The 20,205-nt window shown below is 42.0% G+C and overlaps 1 protein-coding gene and 1 long non-coding RNA gene across 7 annotated transcripts in view; one reads left to right on the top strand and one right to left on the bottom strand.

The window, feature by feature from the left end:
- LOC108707044 (solute carrier family 12 member 6) overlaps positions 1–19,868 on the bottom strand; it is a 36,082-nt gene extending 16,214 nt beyond the window's left edge. The window contains exons 1-8 of one of the 5 annotated variants that reach the window (XM_018243964.2): positions 19,742–19,868; positions 19,114–19,129; positions 18,275–18,755; positions 12,354–12,398; positions 12,179–12,267; positions 11,949–12,071; positions 5,571–5,717; positions 5,429–5,483 (exon numbers count right to left, since the gene is read on the bottom strand). In XM_018243964.2, coding sequence (XP_018099453.1) covers positions 5,429–5,483; positions 5,571–5,717; positions 11,949–12,071; positions 12,179–12,267; positions 12,354–12,398; positions 18,275–18,509 — 694 coding nt within the window. In that variant the 5' untranslated portion in view covers positions 18,510–18,755; positions 19,114–19,129; positions 19,742–19,868. Of the gene's footprint in view, positions 1–5,428; positions 5,484–5,570; positions 5,718–11,948; positions 12,072–12,178; positions 12,268–12,353; positions 12,399–12,749; positions 13,394–18,274; positions 18,756–19,113; positions 19,130–19,175; positions 19,545–19,741 lie in introns of those variants that run through there. The other 4 variants (XM_018243962.2, XM_018243965.2, XM_018243963.2 and 1 more) reach the window with 4 other exon arrangements.
- LOC121399466 lies at positions 12,629–14,519 on the top strand. Of its 2 annotated transcripts, XR_005965051.1 has the most exons (3): positions 12,629–12,816; positions 13,268–13,335; positions 14,141–14,519. It is a non-coding gene; the product is annotated as an uncharacterized LOC121399466 (long non-coding RNA). The 2 variants fall into 2 exon arrangements; XR_005965050.1 differs by lacking the exon at positions 13,268–13,335.
- Positions 19,869–20,205: the final 337 nt, after the last annotated feature.

The raw sequence follows: 20,205 nt of genomic DNA, 5'->3' as shown, positions 1-20,205 counted from the left end.
TTCTCTATTCGAGGCTCTCTAAGGTGCACTGTGTTGCCAGGGAATTGTGCTGAGAATGCGTGTTTCAGTTGCAAATACCGAAATAAATAGTGATTCGGCAAGTCGAAGTCCCTCTTGAGATGGTCAAATGCCTTGAGTGTCTCCCCACTAAGAATATGGCGAAGTTCTGTAACTCCTTTATTCGCCCAGATGCTCGGGTCAGGAATCAGGCGGAATTGGCCCAGGAGACTGTTGTGCCACAGTGGCATCGCTGGAGACCACTTATTGGTTTGTATATAAGCCTTCTTCGACACAATCTGCCAGCATTTGAAAGTGGATAGGGTCGTGACAGGTAATCCCTGCCCGGAGCGGGGCCCGGAAAAGGGAAGAGTTTGCAAGCCATCGTCAGAGCCCATAATGTGCATTTCCAAAGTCAACGCACGATTGTCCAGACTGGGGTGCCACCATTGATGCAAATTGGAAAGCTGAGCCGCTAGATAATAGTTCCGAAAATTAGGTAATGCCAAACCACCTTGGTTCCACGGTGCCTGCATAATTGCCCGTGCCATTCTCGGTTTGGAGTTAGGCCATAGGAGTTTATGAAGCAGCTTGTCAATGTCAGTGAACCAGCAGAGAGGTACATAGGTTGGGGCATTAGCTAACACATAAAGCAATTTAGGCAGACATAACATTTTAATGAGATTCACCCGACCCACAAAGGACAGGGGCAGTTTCGCCCATATAGGGATTTTGGCTTTGAGGGTCACTAAGATAGGTAGCAAGTTCAATCTAGTATAGCTAAGACAAGTCGCGGGAGACAGTCACCCCAAGATACTTCATTTCGGCAACCCATTTCAGGGGCAGGTCGATTCGGGGGCACGGGTTAGGGTCTATGGGAAAGATGCTGGACTTATTCCAGTTAACCCGTAAACCAGAGTACTCACCAAACTGCTTCACCAATTGTAAGACATTGTCAAGGGAGTGATTGGTATCTGCGAGATAGATCAAGGTGTCGTCTGCATAAAGGGAGATCTTCTCCTCTCTATTGCCCACTCGGAGCCCCACTACCCGGGGGTCGTCTCTAATCATGGCAGCTAGGGGTTCAACTGCGATTGCAAACAATAAGGGGGACAGGGGGCACCCCTGTCTGGTGCCATGGGAAAGACGGAAGGGTGTGGATAGTAGCCCGTTAGCCTGCACCGAAGCCTGTGGAGCTGCATAAATCATTTTCACCCAGGAGATAAAGTTAGCACCCAAACCAAACTTAGCTAACACCTCCAAAAGATATGCCCATTCCACCGTATCGAAAGCCTTTTCCGTGTCCAGAGAGGCTATCGCCCGCGTGGTGGAGTTGTCATGTGTAATGGACAGATTGTGGTAGAGGCGTCTAACATTAGTATAGGTGGATCCATTGGGGATGAATCCGGCTTGATCTGGATGTATAAGGTGAGTAATTACCCGCTGAAGGCGGTTAGCTAGCAATTTAGTGAGTATTTTCGCATCCATATTAAGAAGTGAAATGGGCCTATAAGAGCTACATTGGGACGGGTCCTTATCCTGTTTAAGAATCAGAGAAATTGTTGCCTGGTAGAAGGAGAGAGGGAGAGTTTTGGATCGTGAAGCTGATTGGAATAGTTCCAATAGCCTAGGGGCCAACAGTTTAACATGGGTTTTGTACCATTCTGCGGGCAAACCATCAGGGCCAGGGGCTTTCATATTAGGAAATGAGGTGACAACCTCCTCAATTTCCTCCAGAGTGAAGTCAGCATTAAGGGCCATACGTTGGTCAATATCTAAAGTGGGTAAAGTAACTGGGTGTAAGTACCGTCTGATCTCAGTCTCCATTTTATTGAGTCTGGAGGAGTACAGATGAGTATAATATTCTGCTAGTAGAGCCGTTATCGCAGACGGATCAGTAATATCCGAGCCATCTGCCTTGGTTAAGTGTGGTATGGCGGTAGACGGGCGCAGTTCTTTAGTCAGGAAGGCTATGTGTCGTGCATTGGCATCTCTATGTGCATACATCTGGTGCGCACTGTTAGTGAGGTATCGTTTGGTGGCATCCACAAGTAACAGTTTAAGGTTACGTTGGGCCGAGTCTAAGAGAGTTTGGGTATCAGGTGTGGGACTGTTTGCATGAGCATGTTCTGCCTGGGCTAAATCCTTCTCCGCTACTCCTATATTATGCCTATTCCTAGTCCGGTAGGACTTGATCATAGATATGAATGCACCTCTAGTGTATGCTTTGTATGCATCCCATGTTATGTTCGAGTCACATTCAGTTGTGTTATGATGCCAAAAGTCAGCGTGGTGCGTGGGGAATTCTGTCTGTAGGTCTCGAGTAGTCACCCAGCGCCCCCCCAATCTCCAATGGCTCTGCGAGGGGTGGCGGCCCAGCTGAAGCGTAAGCTGTATGGGCGAGTGGTCTGAGCAGGGTCGTGGGAGGAAATCTACCCCCACGACCCTACTCAGAAGATCAGCAGAGGAGTAAATGAGATCAATCCGGGACATAGCCGACTTAGCCGGGGTATAACATGAGTATTGTATGTCTCTAGGGTGCTTCCACCGCCATAGGTCTGTCAGACCCAAAGCGTCAGACCACGCCTGAAGCCCAGAGGCCCGTCTTTTGTCAGGAGGGTGGCAATCCAGCCGTGTATCAGGGACTGCGTTAAAGTCGCCCGCAAGAATGATAGGTCTGGGGTCAGGGCTCTGCGTCTTGGCCGCAATGTGATGGAGGAGATCTATGTCAAATGGAGGTGGATTATAAATACAGACAATAGTAATTGGGCAGTACGCTAGGATACAGTGTAGGATAAGATAGCGGCCCTTCCGGTCAGACTGCACTGCCTCAAATGTGAACGGGACGCCCTTTCGTATCAGAATTGCCACTCCGGACGAATAGGAGGAGAAGTGAGCATGATAGTGTTGGGCTACCCATGGCTTCTTAAGGGACATAATTTTGCTACCCGTGAGGTGAGTCTCTTGCAAGAGGGCTACGTCAGTTTTATGATCTTTCAGATATTTAAGTATAACCGTCCTCTTTATTCTGTCATTGAGACCCCTCACATTCCATGAAGTTAGCGTAAGTCGCCCTTCCATGCTAATTTGGAGGAGAGGTTAACCCCAGGGAACCTAGTGGGAAGGGACGGGGGGCAGAGGCGGACCCAGGTCTCAGTCACCAAGGAAAGGACCATCCTCCTCACAAGACACCTATCTGTGGAAGCTATGGCAGTAATAGTACAAATGCCAATTACATTCAATAAAGAGACATAGTAAAACAACTTAACTAAACATCCCATATACACCAAACTCCCACCCGGTATCATCAAAATAGAGATACTACCCTTAACTTTAACAAGATATATTCCCTTCAATATAAACCCTATCGGCAGGTCAAACCTTCCCTATGGGAACAGACATGTCCTGGCTCCTTCCAAGAGATCCTCCTGGGCCGAACAAAACCAAAGCCAGATGAGTAAAGGCAATCGAATGGCACTGTGAGGGGTACACAGGGATCAGGATACCCCATTCCAATCAGGTTAGATGCCTAACTTACTGCTGCAAAACAGACGAGAAGGTGGCACCCCTATTTCAAGCTGTTCCCGTCCATCCAGGCGTTCACTTCTTGGGGCTCAGTGAAAAAATGGCTTTTCCCATCCGCCTGCACCCGTAACTTGGCAGGGTAGAGCATTGCATAGGGAACATTATTATCTCTGAGTCGCTTCTTGGCGCCGACAAATGTGGCCCTCTTTTTCTGTATCCCAGTAGAAAAGTCAGGGTAAAGTGAGACTTTTTTGCCTTGGAATTGTATGTCACCCATGCGCCTTGCCGCCGACAAGGCCGCATCACGATCCTTATAATTCAATAATTTGGCCAGGAATGGGCGCGGGGGGGCCCCCGGTGGTGCCGGCTTAGTTGGGACTCTGTGGGCTCTTTCAACCACCAAAAAGGAGGAGAAGGTGGACTCACCCAAGTGCTGTTTCAACCAGTCCGTAAAGAAGGCCTCAGGATCCTGGCCCTCGACTCCTTCCGGAAGGCCCACCACCCTCACATTGTTGCGCCTGTGTCGGTTCTCTAGATCCTCCATGTGTGCGACAGCCTGCTTAATTTGGGTACGGAGAAGCGAGACCTCCTCCCGCAATGGGGCACAGGCGTCTTCCAGAATACTGATGCGGGATTCAGCCTCCGCCGTGCGTTCTCTGATGTTTTGCGTGTCTTGACGCAGGATGGAGAATTCCGTGCGCAACTCATCTATTTTGCTGGTAAAAGTGGCCATCAGGGTCGCTTGGCATTCCGCTATTGCCGTCAGTACCTGATTAAGCGGCAGGTCTGGTGCAGGGTGCTGTGAGGCTTGCGGTTGCTCCTTAGGCGTGGTAGGCCGCGGGGGCTCCTCGCCGCCATCTTGCTTTTGCTCTCTAGCGTACGCACTGAGTTTTTGGGCAATTTCGGACTTGTTGCGCGGGCCACTTTTGCCTCCCATCAGATCTGGTGGTACAGGAGAGCAGTGCCAACAATATAACAGTCGACAATCGGCCCAGGCAGGACGTCAGGGTAAAATCAGAATGAGGTACGAACGGAGCTCTGGCTGCACACGTCTGCTCTCTTAGGCTGCCATGCCACGCCCCCCCCATACAAATATATTTAATTACATTTATGCCTTTTTTAAGATAAGAAAAAAAAAACAATTGTGGTGGCAATTTCGATATACTGTTCTATATAATTTTTTGATTAAAGAAGTGTCTGCAGTTTAGAAACAGCAACCTTCAAAGAGGATCTCTGCCCAAAAACAGATTTGCACAATAAAAAAAAAATCTCAGAAATTTCCAGTATACGTAATCATTTTCAGTGAATTTCAAGTTAATTGTACATGTCATTTTCATTAAATGCACTGCATTTCTCAGTTCATGGGGTAATTGATCACCCACGGACAATAAATCTCCCAAAAATGACTTCCCTTTACTAAAGGTGCCCGTAGACGCAAAGATTTTTGTTTGGTGAACGACCGATTTTAGTGAAATACAACCAATCCGTCAAATTATCGTGAAATTAGTGGGAATCGAACATCTTACCATTATTCGTCCGACATCTATCAGGATATTCATAGACCATGTTGAAAAATTTTCATCGGTCACAGTGAAATCTATCTATGTTTGTAGGGCCAAGCAAGCAGCTCCCAGTTTTCCTGGCTTCAACTAGACAATATCGCTTGAAATGGTCTTTTTAGTTGATGGACATATACATTTAAACGATCGTTTCAAGATAATCTTGGTCTTACGATATCGAAAAGATCTTTTAAAAATCGTTACATCTATGGCCAGCTTAACATTTAAATAGCCTCATGGAAAACACTTTTCAAGAGGTGATCCAGCTTTATTAGTGAAAAAAAAAAAACAGAAGAAGAGAATAGAGAGAAATGGAGCTAGAAAAAGTGCATCTTATTTCCTCTTACCTGGCACTACCCCGTTGGTTGCAATGGCGCTCATAGAAATGGCTGTGAGCATGGTCTGAGGGTTGAAGAGAAAAGAAAGCATTAGCGATTAAATATCCCAGTCACAGAAACTCTCAAAATAAAGTAAAATCTTAATACTTACACAGCAGCAGCAGGCGAATACAATGCAGAAGGCATGCAAGACTCCTGCTGTGCCCACCACCCACGGTAGTCGAAGGAATAAAATGACTCCAAAAATGTTCTGAAGACAAGGAAGGTAAACCCCCATTATTGTGCCCATTCGGGGGCTCTGGAAGAAAAAGCAAAAATACATTGTTACAATAAAGTAATGGTACAATGTAAAGGATCAGAAAAATTAAATGGAGAAAGATATATAATGTTGAAGGGATGGGAAAAAAGCATCATGCAAACTAACGACAGTTCTTCAATTTAATAATCTATTTAAAACAGATCTCAGATCCACTGACTGGATAAAAAGTGTGTCTAGTAATGTTGCAGAAGCTTCAGGCAGCTTGCACAGCAATGCAACACTGCCCAATAGGAGCTGAAAGACATTACAGGATGCAACACTGATCTGGTGGAGTTCAGACAAATTCATAATCACAGATTTGGAAGTGGAGGAAATTCAGTAGTTTGAATTAGGTCTAATGAAGAATAAAAGTGAAAATGTTTTACATACACCTCACTTGCCTCCTTTGTTAATATATATAAAAGACATTTACAAATGACATCCACAGTGTGCAAAGTCCAATATTCCAAGACATTGTGACATTTTTGCCCATAATGTAAATGTGTCCAATGCATAAAAATGGATGCAGTTGCGCTTACACTTCAACATGAGACCCAATGCTTGACTGAAAAGGTCTGGGTGATGTCGTTTCTGGAGAGTTGTGTGTGCACACAATTTGAACACATTCTACTGTGGAAACCCTGGAGCTTCTATCTGGTCTGGAGTTAGCAGGAGGGAAGGTAAATGAGGGAAGGTAAAAACTATTTGGTAAATATATGGGCCTGCAACTGCAGAGCAGTGAGAAAATGTGCCCTATTAAAATATGTAAGCATGCATATGGGTAACTACTGGTAAATATCACACTCCTTGTCTAATATTCCACTTGGCACAGTCTAAGTTAATAATAAAAACAAGACCAGGGTCCATTCTTATCTACACAAGTTCCACTTGATGTGTCACAGACTGTCAGTATGTATTTTAGGCAGAGAGCCTGAAGTAAAGACAGCTTCAGTACTTCTGCCAATTGACAAACAGCTTGAACATTTTCTGTTTTGCCTCTGGCTGTATATGCTGATGTTGTGTTTTCACAACTTGAGTGGTATTTTTGTATACTCAGCAACTGTTCATCCTCCAATTACACAACTACTGGGTAACTGGTTATTATCTTTAAAGGGGCTGTTCACCTTCCAACACGTTTTTCAGTTAAGTTGGTTTCAGATAGTTCACCAGAAATAAAGACTTTTTCCATTTAATTTCTATTATCTATTGTCTATTTGTGACTGTTCTAATATTGAAGTTTAAATATAATTTGTTACCTTTCTAAAGCAGCTTTGGGAAGGGGTGTCGCCAACCCTGTAAACTGTTCTAAATGGATACATTTAGTTGATACATTTCTTATCTTTGTCCCTGCTGAGCAGAATCCCTGTGTTTCATTAAAGGCAGCGGTTAGAATTGATACAATAGTTACTAATACTCCAGAAATGCTGCTGAGAAATGTATCAACTTAATGTTGCAAAATGGTAATTTAGTTTAGTCTGCACCTGAATTACTGAGACGACTCAAACACCAGAGACAAGGACATTCAACTTTGAACTTAGATTTTTGGAAAAAATGGAAAGCAACTGTAAAAAGTCTTTATATATGGAGAACAATCTGAAAACAACTCAACTGAAAAAGTGTTTGGTAGATGAACAACCCCTTTCGTATATATAGAGCTGTCATGTTCCAAAATGCAATAGATAGATTACACATCATTTATTTCAGTCCCAACCCCAGGGCAACCGAAGGTGCCTGCCACATTCACACACTATGATCAGTTTTAGCAGAAGCCAGAGTGAGAGGAAACCTACACAACCACGAGAGTAAATACAAACTTGGATGGGAGAAGACTATGAATAATTTATTAACATAACTAGGATTCTAATAACTCTAGTTTGTGCTCTACAGCAGGGGTCCCCAACCATTTTTGGGCCGGGGACCAAAAAAGAGCCAATTTTTTTTCCAGGGGGGTAGGGAGGGGTCGTCGGGAGGAGTTGAGAGGGGGTCCGGAGGGGTCAGATGTGATCTGCATCCAACTTTGGCCGGCGTCAACTTTGGCGCACCAATTTCATTGTTCGGTGGCCCAGTTCAGGACTGTCTGCGGCCTGGTTCTGGCCACGGCCCGGTGGTTGGGGACCCCCGCTCTACAGCAAACTATTATTATTATTATTATTAACATGTATTTATATAGCGCCAACATATTGCGTAGCACAGTAACTATGGGACATAACTGAACAGTTATGTCCCATATGGCCCCCATTGAGTCACTGAGGAAATTGTGTTCTGGCGAGTATGTTAGAGCCCTTACATACTGGCGTTCTGGGATGGCGCTCCTCGGCGTTCCGTTTAAAGCAATTCGACCGCAGGGGAGAGCAGGCCCAGATGCACTCAATTCTTACCTATGGTGCCTTCCTTATGACAATGCTTGTAAGCGACAAACGCACATTGTGTCTGGGCCAGTGCTTCCCCTACGGTCAAATGCCTTTAAACGGAACATCGAGGAGCACAGCCCAGAACACCCATGTGTGTTGGCCCTTAGGCATCCATTTACTACAGCCTTAATAAATTACTTGTTTAGCTAACTATATTGAAAACTTTTTTTAAAATGTTTTATCCTGTACAGACTATTTACCGTTTCATTTTTACAATAAACAGTTCCTTTAAGTTGCTAACCATAATGTTCAAACAATAAGAACAGCTAAGCAAACATTAGCTTCAATTATACAAAAGATTAGCATATCAGTATTATGAGATCTACCCAGAATTTAGAAAGGTGTATATTAACCCCAACTCCCAACCAAACATTTTTAAAAACAATTTCGTTGTTCTCCTGTACTGAAAACAATTCATAAAGCTCAGATGAGCCCAGAGCGCAGTGTCTACATTTTTAAGTCAAAGTCTTGCATCAAGTATAAATATTGTATTGGGTCATCAGGTTCACATTTGCTTTTATACCAAGATATATTTTAATGTATTTCTCTTTTTATTTGTAGGCCTCTATTTAGTTTTATGTGAAATCGGGGGAAGGGTTTAGATATCAATAGGCAGATCATAGAAAGCTTAGGTCTATTCCTTTTCAGATCTGGTAACTGCCACAAGAAAGTAGCAGTCTCTTAAAGGACATGTAACCTCCTTGACAAAAATGTAATCAGTGATCAGCCTATTTGAAATCTTTAGATTCCTGCCACTCTTGTTGTTAAAAGGTTAACAGTAAGGCTGCAGTATCCCCTTAATCACTTAGAATTCCTTCTCCTCCTGTAACTCACTCTGCCACCTCCCTCAGAAATTTGCTTTGGCTGTTGGCTCAGTTCTTCTCAGCTTAAATTACTAAATTACTAAACAAACCCTCCAGTCTCACAGACAATGAAGAGATAGCATTGCTGGTTCCCATAGAAACTCTGCTCTAGCTGTCTGATCCTAATTCTTCCCATTTAGTTACAGGGCCCTTTGGAAGATGCTTCCATTGTGAAGCTTTAGTAGCACTGGCAATAGGGGGGCTCCCATAATAAATGTAACAGATTGATGAACATCATCATTTAGGTCTTAAATGGGATCATCTTGTACACTATGGCTACTTTCCTAAGACACATCAGATTAATTATTTCCCTGTGGATAACTCAGACTAAGAATAAGCCTTCATGCTCTGCTCAGCTTCTGATGTACCGGCACCGCCAAGGCTGGCTGGTGCAGGCACATCAGAAACTTATTGGAGTAAAGCAGCTGATTGTTACCCTACTTTTTAAAGGAACAGTATAATCAAAAAGCAAACGTGTTTTAAAAGAATGACAATAAAATGTAGTGTCGCCGTGGGGGCGCATGCGCGAGCTCGAGGAGTACACACGCACTTAGGCGAGCTCCGCATTCCGGCTGGGTGGATTTATATTATAACACCACCACTTCATCGCACGCGACTTCGGTACTGACTGATAATGTATAGGAATGTCCAAGGGTTTTCGTGGACGTCGGATAGGTGGTCAGAAGTCGCTGAAGGGAACCCAGACGCCTAGATCCAAAATGGCGGAGGACATAGAGCCTGGAGAGGCTTTGGAGGAAGCTCCCTCCTCACCTTCACTGCACAGTGAAATGTCTCTGGATTCTCACAGCCAGGCCAAATGTTACTCACCGGACGCAGTGTTGTTGGGAAAGTTTAAGTCTCTTCTACTTGCGGCTACGGCAAAGTCTATCACTACGCAGGTAATGGAAGAGATTAAAGAGATTGGTCATCGCACTGACACGCTTGAATCTAAGACAGATGACTTGATTCACCGTGTCAATGAACACGACACAGTTATTGAGGACCTGCAGGCACAGTTAACTGCTCTACAGGAAAAGGCGGAGGACTCTGAGAACCGTTCTAGACGCAATAATTTCCGGATTCGATATCGGACCTTACCACGGAGATCCCTATACTACTGCAAAGCTTGGTTCCGGAGTTGCCGTTGGAACACCTTGAATTGGACAGAGTACATCAGGCACTGGGCCCAAAAAACGCAAGTAAACTTCCCAAGGATATAATAGTTCGCCAGCACTATTATGCTACAAAAGAGCTGATTATTGGGGCAGCCGCACTAAAGAGGACTTGTCCGATCAAGGTCATAAATTTCAGCTTTTTGCAGATTTAGCTTCTTCTACTATTGCTAAATGCAAGGGCCTGAAACCCCTCACTACAATCCTGTTGCAACATGAGGTGCGCTACCGTTGGGCATTTCCGGTGAAGCTTTTGTTTATGTATGAGAACAAATCCTATGCTACCACCTCGTTACAGGAAGGCTCAGAGGTGCTGCAAAAATTGTGGTTAATGGAGGCAGGCTCGGCGGTACCTTCGGCGGATGTACAGTCCCCAAGTCGGTCATTTAGATACCCTCGACCGATTTCGTCGATCTGGAACTCGGTTCGATCCAGAAGGAGATGAGTTACTTGTTTTTTTGTGGTGGCGATGTTTATGTGAACTGAAGGAATCTGCTACATTGACCATTCCAACCGGAAGGAATGGCTCCCCGAGGTACAAGACACCGAGAGAGTTCCCCTTTAATATTGGGTTTCTGTTCAGCATCTTGGTTTTTTGGCACTTTTTATGCGTGCCCAGGTTAACTCTTTTTGTTTTTTTGACGTTCACAGTGAAGAGTCAATTTTTCGAGGCAAAGGCCTTTCTATCCATCGGACAAGGGCTATATTATTGTAAGTGGGATGTACAAAATGTAGTGTTGCCCTTTACTTGTATAACTGATAGGTTTGCTTCAGAAACACAGATATAATTTATATAAACAAACTGCTGAGTAACCATAGGGACAGCCATTCAGGCAAAGGATACACAGTAGATAACAGATACATTCTGAATAATCCTATTGTATACTACAGAGCTTATCTGTTATCAGCTGTGTGTAGTTTGACTACTGCAGAACAGTACATTATATTTTTAATTTTTGGTATTACTATTCCCTTAAGCACCCAGGTTGACACACGTGGAGCAATGACAGGCAGACTTCCCCACAAAAAGGTGATAGAATTAAAAGTGCAAATTTGGCTCATGTCTAGTCACCCATAGAAACCAATCAGTCTTTTCTTTTAAACAGCTAACCAGTAAATGCTAACCACACGATTGACTGCTATGGATGATTGGACTAGCAACAGACTTTGCAGCTATTGTTACCTTACCCTACAGAAGCAATAACAAACAGAGTGGGATGTTTTGAATGCCCCTCTCTAGCAAATGCACCCAGTGCAATTATGAAATATGTTCTTTGTAATGCCTACAATATGTCCTTGTTAACAAATCAAACTGTCACTTCCAGGGATAAGAAATATAAAAATAGAGACGTACACGGACATCTACCTTTTAACAGATAAAATCTTATGATACACAAAAGCCATGAATATCTTGTAAATTAAATTCTTATAAACGGTGAGTTCTGATGTCATCTGTTATAAACGCTGAGTTCTGATTTAATTTCTGTCACATGACTCACTGAAACTTGTGTATTATAATAAATAAAGGATATTAGAAGTTACCTTGGAGTTCCATGACCTGTATAAAAACACTCAGTCTTCTGCCTTGTGTTTTGATATGGTCATGATACTCCTTGGTAACTTATAATATCCTTATATTTTACAAGAGGGGGTACTTTATTCACTATATTCTGTCACATACATATGCATTTCTAAATGTAACAAAATGTTTTCTTGAAAGAAAATGTATTTTGGCATTTATGTTTAATTTATGTTGTAAACAAAAACCCTGCCCATTTCACTCACCTTTGTTGCCTTCTTCTTGCCCTCACTTTCCTCTTCATGTTCTTTTGCACCCTGAGGCAGATTTGTGTAATTGGCCAAACGGTTAAGGAGGGAAGAAACTTTGGGACGAGTATCCATTTCTTCCTACAGGAGAAAGAACCCAATCATTACATGTGTAGGAAAAAAAAAGTTTAGGTAAATTATATAACAAATATAGAAACAACTGAGTGGAAGAAAAGTAGATTTCTCACCTCAAACAGGGCCAGATTTCTGTCATAAGATTCCCCTTCATCATCGGTGTGATTTTGATAAAGCACTGAACTCTTCCGCCGGTCAATGTCTACAAAAAGAAAGTTAGCGTTGGCAAGGGGAAAAAAACATCTTATCTCGGCAAATGTATTATTTCTATAACCTAATAAGCTGTACCTAGCAGCTTACTGTTCTCCTCTGTTACAGATGTTTGGCTCCGATCTAAAGGGTAAAAAGAAAACCACAAATTAGCCCAAAAGCTCTACAACATTGTATAGCACAAGGCACACCAAAAATCTCTGCTCTACAGAGCCTATACGGAAGGTTTATAATATTCCAGAAGCCATCACAAAGCTAAACATTAACCCTGGGAACTGAAAACAACACATCGGCAACTTGGTGTAATTCCAAGAGCTAATCCAATCACTGTTTACTGTCTGCTGCGGTGAGTCCTTCGTTAATACCAGCTTGTGTTCCTAAATGTACTCGGCACTAATCATATGTAAGACAGATGGAAGAAGACAGAAACATATTTGAAGGTTTGAAGCTGTACAGGGAATGCTGTACACTTACCAGCGCCCCACGAATCCTCACTTTCAGTCCAGCTCGTATGACTGGAGGTCGCCTCCTCAGTAGCACAGTAAGGGTCCGGTACTTTGGTTACCGTAAAATGTGGCATGGCTCCGTCTGGCTTCCTTCAAAATTTTTCTTTGCCTCTATTTACTATTATTTACCCTTATTTTTCCTTCCCTTTTCTGATATATTCAAACATTAACTTACATCCTTGCAATTTTTGTTTCTATTCTTACCTCCCTTCTCTGTATTTTCTCACACTCCCTCAACCTTTTAGCCTACTTTAACACTGCCTTCAGGTCTCCATATCTCACTCCCGCTCACAGTTTTAGTCTTTCCTGTTTAACCCTTCCTCCGCTTCCTCTAAAGTTTGCACCTCACTTACCGCTTACCTATTCTTTATCCAACTTTTTACTAAACAGTATAACCCATACATTTTTGCTGTTTGCTGCTTTTAAATACTTTTTTCCCTTTCGATGATCTCTGCTCTCTCTTTCCCTTGCCTGTGCTTCGGGAAGGCAGGCTGTCATAGCTTCCCGATCACATGTTCATTTTCCATCCCAGGAGGAGGAACGTTATCTTAAAGGTACAGCTACAAACAAAATCTCAAGCAATAACATGGATAAATTGTGTTTTCAAATAATGTTAAGAGTTGTTTAAACAAGGACTCTGCAATTTAAGTTACAAATTTTTTTAGACCCAATAAAATGTAATCAGGCAGACAACTACATACATTTAAGGGCAATATGAATATGGAAGGACTGGAAGACCAGATGAACAACTTTAATGCCATATATAATTAAAAAGAAACAAACAATCACTTTGCAGAGATTCATGACAATCAGCAAACAAAGCAATAAGGTATTGCTCCATTTGCATGGACACATTCAATAACAATTGAATATCCAGCAAATATGAGACTGTGTATATTATAAAAACAAATATACATAATCTTAAATTGCCTGCTTCAAAAAATACATTACAGTAACCTTAGTCCTTGTAAAGCATTTTCCTAGTATTTGGGACCTGCAAACCAAAATATTTACATGTAAAACATGCACTCAAAACCAGAACAGCACACTTTTTACTTGGCTTTGATGGTCTGTTGTGGAAATGAATGGATGGGAGTGCTGCAACTCATGCACTAAAACGATACGCTCTCACTCTGTAACTGGGTGTGTTGCTTTCAAGAAGAAAAGAAACCTTCATTAATACTCTGAGGGCAGGTGAGCCGTTCACTGCTAGGGAGGAGTCTGTAGCAGTCTGACTGCTAATTACCTGGTTTCAGGATACCCAAACCGTTCTTTAAATACTTGACATGGCAACAGATTACTAATATTGACAAAGGTAAAACCGTATCTTACACTGTTTTTCCCCTCACTTTCTTTCAGGATCAGCAATTCTAAGTTGTTCTTCTGGCTACTACTAAGCACTGTGCTACCCCTGCCTTTCTGAAGAGATACTCAAGCAATGTTCCCTTGCAACAGAAATCAAAGCCTGGAGGTCATTTCCAGAGGATGAATATCTGAAAATAGCTGTTGCTGCTTGTCGTGACTTTAGATAGTTTTATATAATTGTGACATGGCTGCATTTCAAATTGACACTGTGCCAGTTGCTTGTGGGAACAATATGGGGTAATGTAATTCTAAAGTGTGCCCACGTCTAGTAACCCATAGCAACCAGAGGTGTATTTTTAAACAGCAGACCGGTAGATGAAACCAGCTGGTTTGATTGTTTTGTTTTATTTGATTGAAGACTCAGTTGCATGAACATTGGGTGTCTTCTGAAATCTGTTTTTGTAAATAGTGAAGATCGTATGGAGCATCAGTATAAACGTAAAACTAGTACCTGGCTAAGCATGGGTTGAATTTTGAGAATTACTCATTCTAATTCCCTCGTTCATCTAGAGAACATACAGTGCTGGCAAGAGAATGCCTAGGGGACAACAACAGCTAAGCATTATCCGTCAGTAGAGAGAGCGATAGGGCTAGGATTCCACTGAAGGAAGATAATATCCTGACTTCACATTATAAGTGCAAGCTCATATAGTGCCAGGATTCCATGACTCATGGTTCCAGATTATAAGGCTAGACATAGTCTATGTTGATTAAATGACCACAAGTTATTTTTATGTACATTCCAAAATGGGTATTGAGATTGAATTTTGTCAACAATGGAAACCTTGGGTCTCTCAATTAAGGCATTATTCAAGTTTCTAATAATTTTAGCACAATGGCAAAATGGAAATTCTAACGGTAGCATTATAACTCAAAACAATCAAAAGAGCTAAAACTCGTCAGTGTGGACAAACATTCTGATTATATAGCTTATTACCATAGCAGTAGCGCGAATATCAGTACTGACATTTTTAACTTTTTGATCCCCCACAATCCTCAGAAAGCATTTGCTTTTATAAAGATAGCAAATGTGCATGACATGAAATGTCAGTATGCTGCTGTTTTAGAAAGAAATGAAGCACTGACAGCTACCAAGAAACATTCACACATGCAATCATCCATAAAATATGAAATTACATTTTCTCCCTAGATTTCTTATTTTGTTCAACATTCCACAATATTGTCAGGCACAAATGACTTTAGAACAAGGTCATAAGTAGGATTTTCACTTGCAAAGGAAATATAGACACTGTCAGGTTTGCAGATTCCTATCCCACTGAAGCCAGACAAATTTGATCATAAAGTTTAGTGCATGCCCATGCTCATCTCATTCTAAATTACTGAATACCAGAGTAATATGATGACTGTTGTCTTGTCTGAGAGTAATGCCCCATTTATTAGACAGAAAAGTTTAACTGTTTCTCTTAAAAAATAATGCAAACTTAATGTGGTAGATAAAGTATTTACAGCATGTCTGATCTAGCCACCTACATGCAAGATCAAATTTGGTTGATCAGATTGTTTGTCTAAGGCCTATGCATTATAAAAGGGCCACATCAATGTGCTAATGTGGTCCTCGAATTATGAGAATTTCAAACCTGCCTGATAAATATCTGGCCAATTTTCAGCAAGATATCTATGGGGGAGGCCATTAGAAAGGGGCCATACAAGGGCATAGAAACCACTGACTCAATCTGAAGATCTTAAATCTGCCAGTCTGGAATTCTCCCACACAATTCTAACCAGGCAATTTCGTAAAAAATTATTGAATTACTAATGACCTTGCATGCATTCATCCATTGGTATATAGATATAGATAGTGGGATGATGGGAATGCTTGCAGTTGCAGTCAACAGCCTGATAAGACCCACAGGTTGCCAAAACCAAATTTACAGCATACTGGAGTACAGGAGAAATTGTGAAGTTGTTGCTATGGGTGACTTCAATTATCCAGACATTGACTGGAGTAATGTGGTTGCCAAGACAGAAAAAGCTAGTAGGTTTGTAAATATGCTGAATGACAACTTTTTATTCCAGCTCGTTCAAGAACCTACTAAGAATAACTCACTTTTGGACCTTGTATTAACTTATAATACTGAACTCATCTCTAATATTTGTGTGGGTGAGCATTTAGGGAATACTGATAATAACATGGTCTCCTTTGAGATTCTGTTGCAGAAGCAATTCTATAAGGGAGTAACTAAAACACAAAATTTCAGACGTGCAAACTTTGAAAGTATAAGGGCATCTCTGCATATTAAGTGGGAAATGCTTTTCACAGGGTTAAACACGGAACAAAAATGGGAAGCATTCAAAAAAGAATCCCGTTCTCAGCCTCAAAATTATAGGCCAGTTAGTCTGACGTCAGTAGTAGGAAAGCTTTTTGAAGGGTTAATAAAGGATAAGATACTGGACTTCATAGCAAATCATGATACTATGAGTGTGTGCCAGCATGGTTTTATGCATAATAGATCTTGCCAGACTAACTTAATTTCTTTTTATGAGAAGGTAAGCAGGGAGCTCGATTCTGGGATGGCAGTGGATGTGATTTACTTAGACTTTGCTAAAGCATTTGATAGAATGCCACAAAAAGTTACTGGTTAAGTTTAGGAATGTTGGCCTGGAACATAGTATTTGTACCTGGATAGAGAACTGGCTAAAAGATAGACTACAAAGAGTGGTGGTAAATGGAACATTTTCTAATTGGACCAGTGTTGTTAGTGGAGTACCACAGGGCTCTGTACTAGGTCCCTTGCTTTTCAACTTGTTTATTAATGACCTGGAGGTGGGCATTGAAAGTACTGTTTCTATTTTTGCAGATGATACTAAATTGTGCAGAACTATAGGTTCCATGCAGGATGCTGCCACTTTGCAGAGTGATTTGTCAAAGTTGGAAAACTGGGCAGCAAACTGGAAAATGAGGTTCAATGTTGATAAATAATAATATGATTTGTGTTGATGACAAGGAAATATATAGAAGTATAGGTACTACTCCAAAATAATTAATAATCAAATACTGAAGTTAATCATGGAGAGTATACTCACAATGCACCCAGTCCTAGGGTGTAGGTCCAAGATAACATTTCAAAAAAGGAAAATGTGAGTATCCCCAAAAAATAATTATTTTTGGGGATACTGACATTTTCCATTTTTGAAATGTTGTCAATGTTGATAAATGCAAGGTTATGCACTTTGGCAAAAATAATATAAATGCAAGTTATACACTAAATGGCAGTGTGTTGGGAGTTTCCTTAAATGAGAAGGATCAAGGGGTTTTTGTAGATAGCAAGTTGTCTAACTCTGGGCAGTGTCATTCTGTGGCTACTAAAGCAAATAAAGTTCTCTCTTGAATAAAAAAGTGCATTAACTCAAGGGATGAGAACAGAATCATGCCTCTTTATAGGTCCCTGGTGAGGCCTCATCTGGAGTATGCAGTGCAGTTTTGGACTCCAGTCCTTAAGAGGGATATAAATGAGCTGGAGAGAGTGCAGAGATGTGCAACTAAATTGGTTAGAGGGACGGAAGACTTAAATTATGAGGGTAGACTGTCAAGGTTGGGGTTGTTTTCTCTGGAAAAATGGTGTTTGCGAGGGGACATGATTACACTTTACAAGTACATTAGAGGACATTATAGACAAATAGCAGGGGACCTTTTTACCCATAAAGTGGATAACCGTACCAGAGGCCTCCCCTTCAGACTAGAAGAAAATAACTTTCATTTGAAGCAACGTAGGGGGTTCTTCACAGTCAGGACAGTGAGGTTGTGGAATGCACTGCCGGGTGATGTTGTGATGGCTGATTCAGTTAATGCCTTTAAGAATGGCTTGGATGATTTTTTGGACAGACAGAATATCAAAGGCTATTGTGATACTAAACTCTATAGTTAGTATAGGTATGGGTATACAGTATATAATTTATGTGAAAGTAGTGAGGGGTGTGTGTATGGATTCTGGGATGTTGGAAGCGTTGGACTTAATGGGCTTTGTCTTTTTTCAACCTGATTTAACTATGTAACTATGTAAGTTTTCCAAACAAAAGTTATTTCATTAGTAAAATCATACTGCCCCCTTACAGCAGAGCATAGCCTTTAAAAAACTATTCCTTACATAATTACCCCCAACTCATTACCTTCTCCACTGTCCATAGGGTTAGAGCTCCTCTCACTAACTGGCTCCACTCCTGTGGTAGCCAGTGAAGTGTCACTGTAAGCCTCACTGTGGCTGGCATCTCTGACACTCTCTCTGGAGCTGAAACGCACACGGGAGGATGAACTGAGATCTGGGCTGGTGTCAGAGATTGCCCCCATTTCATCCATTTTGGTAGGTGTAACAGTGAACCGAACTGATGCCATTTTTGGAGGCATTGGTGGCAACTCCTCGCCCTGAGCGGCCGTCCTGTCTTCCACTTAAAATCCCAGGAAATATATGTATAGTTAATCCAGCTATACAAAGTTGCAGTAAACTGCACCCATGTATTTCTTAGTTACTCCTAATAAGTAACTTTTTTGGGTTGAGGCGCACAAACAAAATAGAAGTGCTGAGATGGCTTCTTGTTAAGAAAAAGGATTCTGTACATCCCGGTCCATTCTGTTGCAATGTTTTTTCACATGCTGCAAATGATATACAGTACACTGATTAGAGAAATAAATGGAAAATTTTGACTCTTAACAGAAAGACAAAAAAATCTAAACACAACAGACAAATATAGCTACAAGAAAGTTCAGAAAAGAAATTGCAGCCACACAAGACAAAGTACATTTGCACTTGCTTGAGAAATGTAAATATCTTGTCAGGACAAATGTATATAAAACAAAGTAACAAGGATTCCTTCAAAGAAAGGCCCCCTTAACACCCCAAAGCCATAGTGAAAAAGAACACAAAGAGGAACATAGTGATATTACCAGCCTCTCAGACAAGTTTTGATAAGAAATCTCAGAATTTAGACATTGAAAAGCACAGGCAACCCACCGTGTTAGAGTCCAACCTAGTGAAAAGGAAAGAAGCAATAAATAGAATTAAGCAGGACACACCAATGCAGAGCTCTACTTTACAAAATATCAGGGAAATTGCAATCTGGTGTAGGGCTATGCCATGGAAATGAGAATAATGTGAATCTAATGAACAGGGTTTTCCACAGCTAAAGTGAAGACTGCCCAGATGAATGGAGGAGAGGAGGGAATTTCAGGGTTAAATGAATGATGACTCAGGTCCTATGAGGGTTGGAGGGTATATAGCTAAGGGAAGAAGAAAACCAAAAATAATAACCGGATAAGGAAGAAGGAGAGCCGCTTCTCTTGTATAATAGAGAGCAGCTGCAACCCCGGCGCGCGCATGACAGACAAGAGGCGCGCGTTCTCGGGCGTAGAAAGCTCGCTACCCAAGGTGCACAGTTGGACAAAGGGGGCGCGCGTAGCTTGGTGGCGTATTTAGCGCTTCCATCCGGGATTTGGTGCAATTGTGCGTGTGCTGCGGTTAGGACGCGGTCATGCCGAACTGACGCTTAGCTGTGATTTATTATTAGCCGCGCTGGAACTGCAGTCTCCACGGTGCACTGGCAGGGAGGCTTCACTGATTAACCATCATTATCAGTTATTACCTTTTAATCCATGGATTGTCGATCGCATTATCGGCCGCTATTGCTAGGCACCCTCTATGTAAAAGTGGCGGAACCCGGCGGCAAACTAGTAGTGTGTGTGTGCGCTATTTATAGAGGCAGTGTTGGTGCATAGTTGCTGCTAACGTGCTGTGTTCCTGTGCCCGTGTTTCAGATAGAAGGATTGCATTGTACTGACATTATCACGATTTAGCAGCATTCCAGCTCTTAAGATGACCATAGACGCAAAGATCCTATCGTACGAATCGAGGATTCGTATGATTTTCGGACCGTGTGTGGAGAGTCTCGACATTTTTTGTCCGGAGAAGATCAGTCGTTTGGTCGATCGGACAGGTTTGATTTTGTCCCAACTGCTCCCGCCGGAGCCCATTGCGTTCTCATCATAATCTGATCGTTCGGCCATAGGGCCGAACGTTGAGATTACCCCGATATAGCCATGCCCGTTG

This window comes from Xenopus laevis, chromosome 1S (genome assembly GCF_017654675.1).
Source record: "Xenopus laevis strain J_2021 chromosome 1S, Xenopus_laevis_v10.1, whole genome shotgun sequence".
NCBI lineage: Eukaryota > Metazoa > Chordata > Amphibia > Anura > Pipidae > Xenopus > Xenopus laevis.
This window is presented reverse-complemented; position numbering and strand designations above follow the sequence as displayed.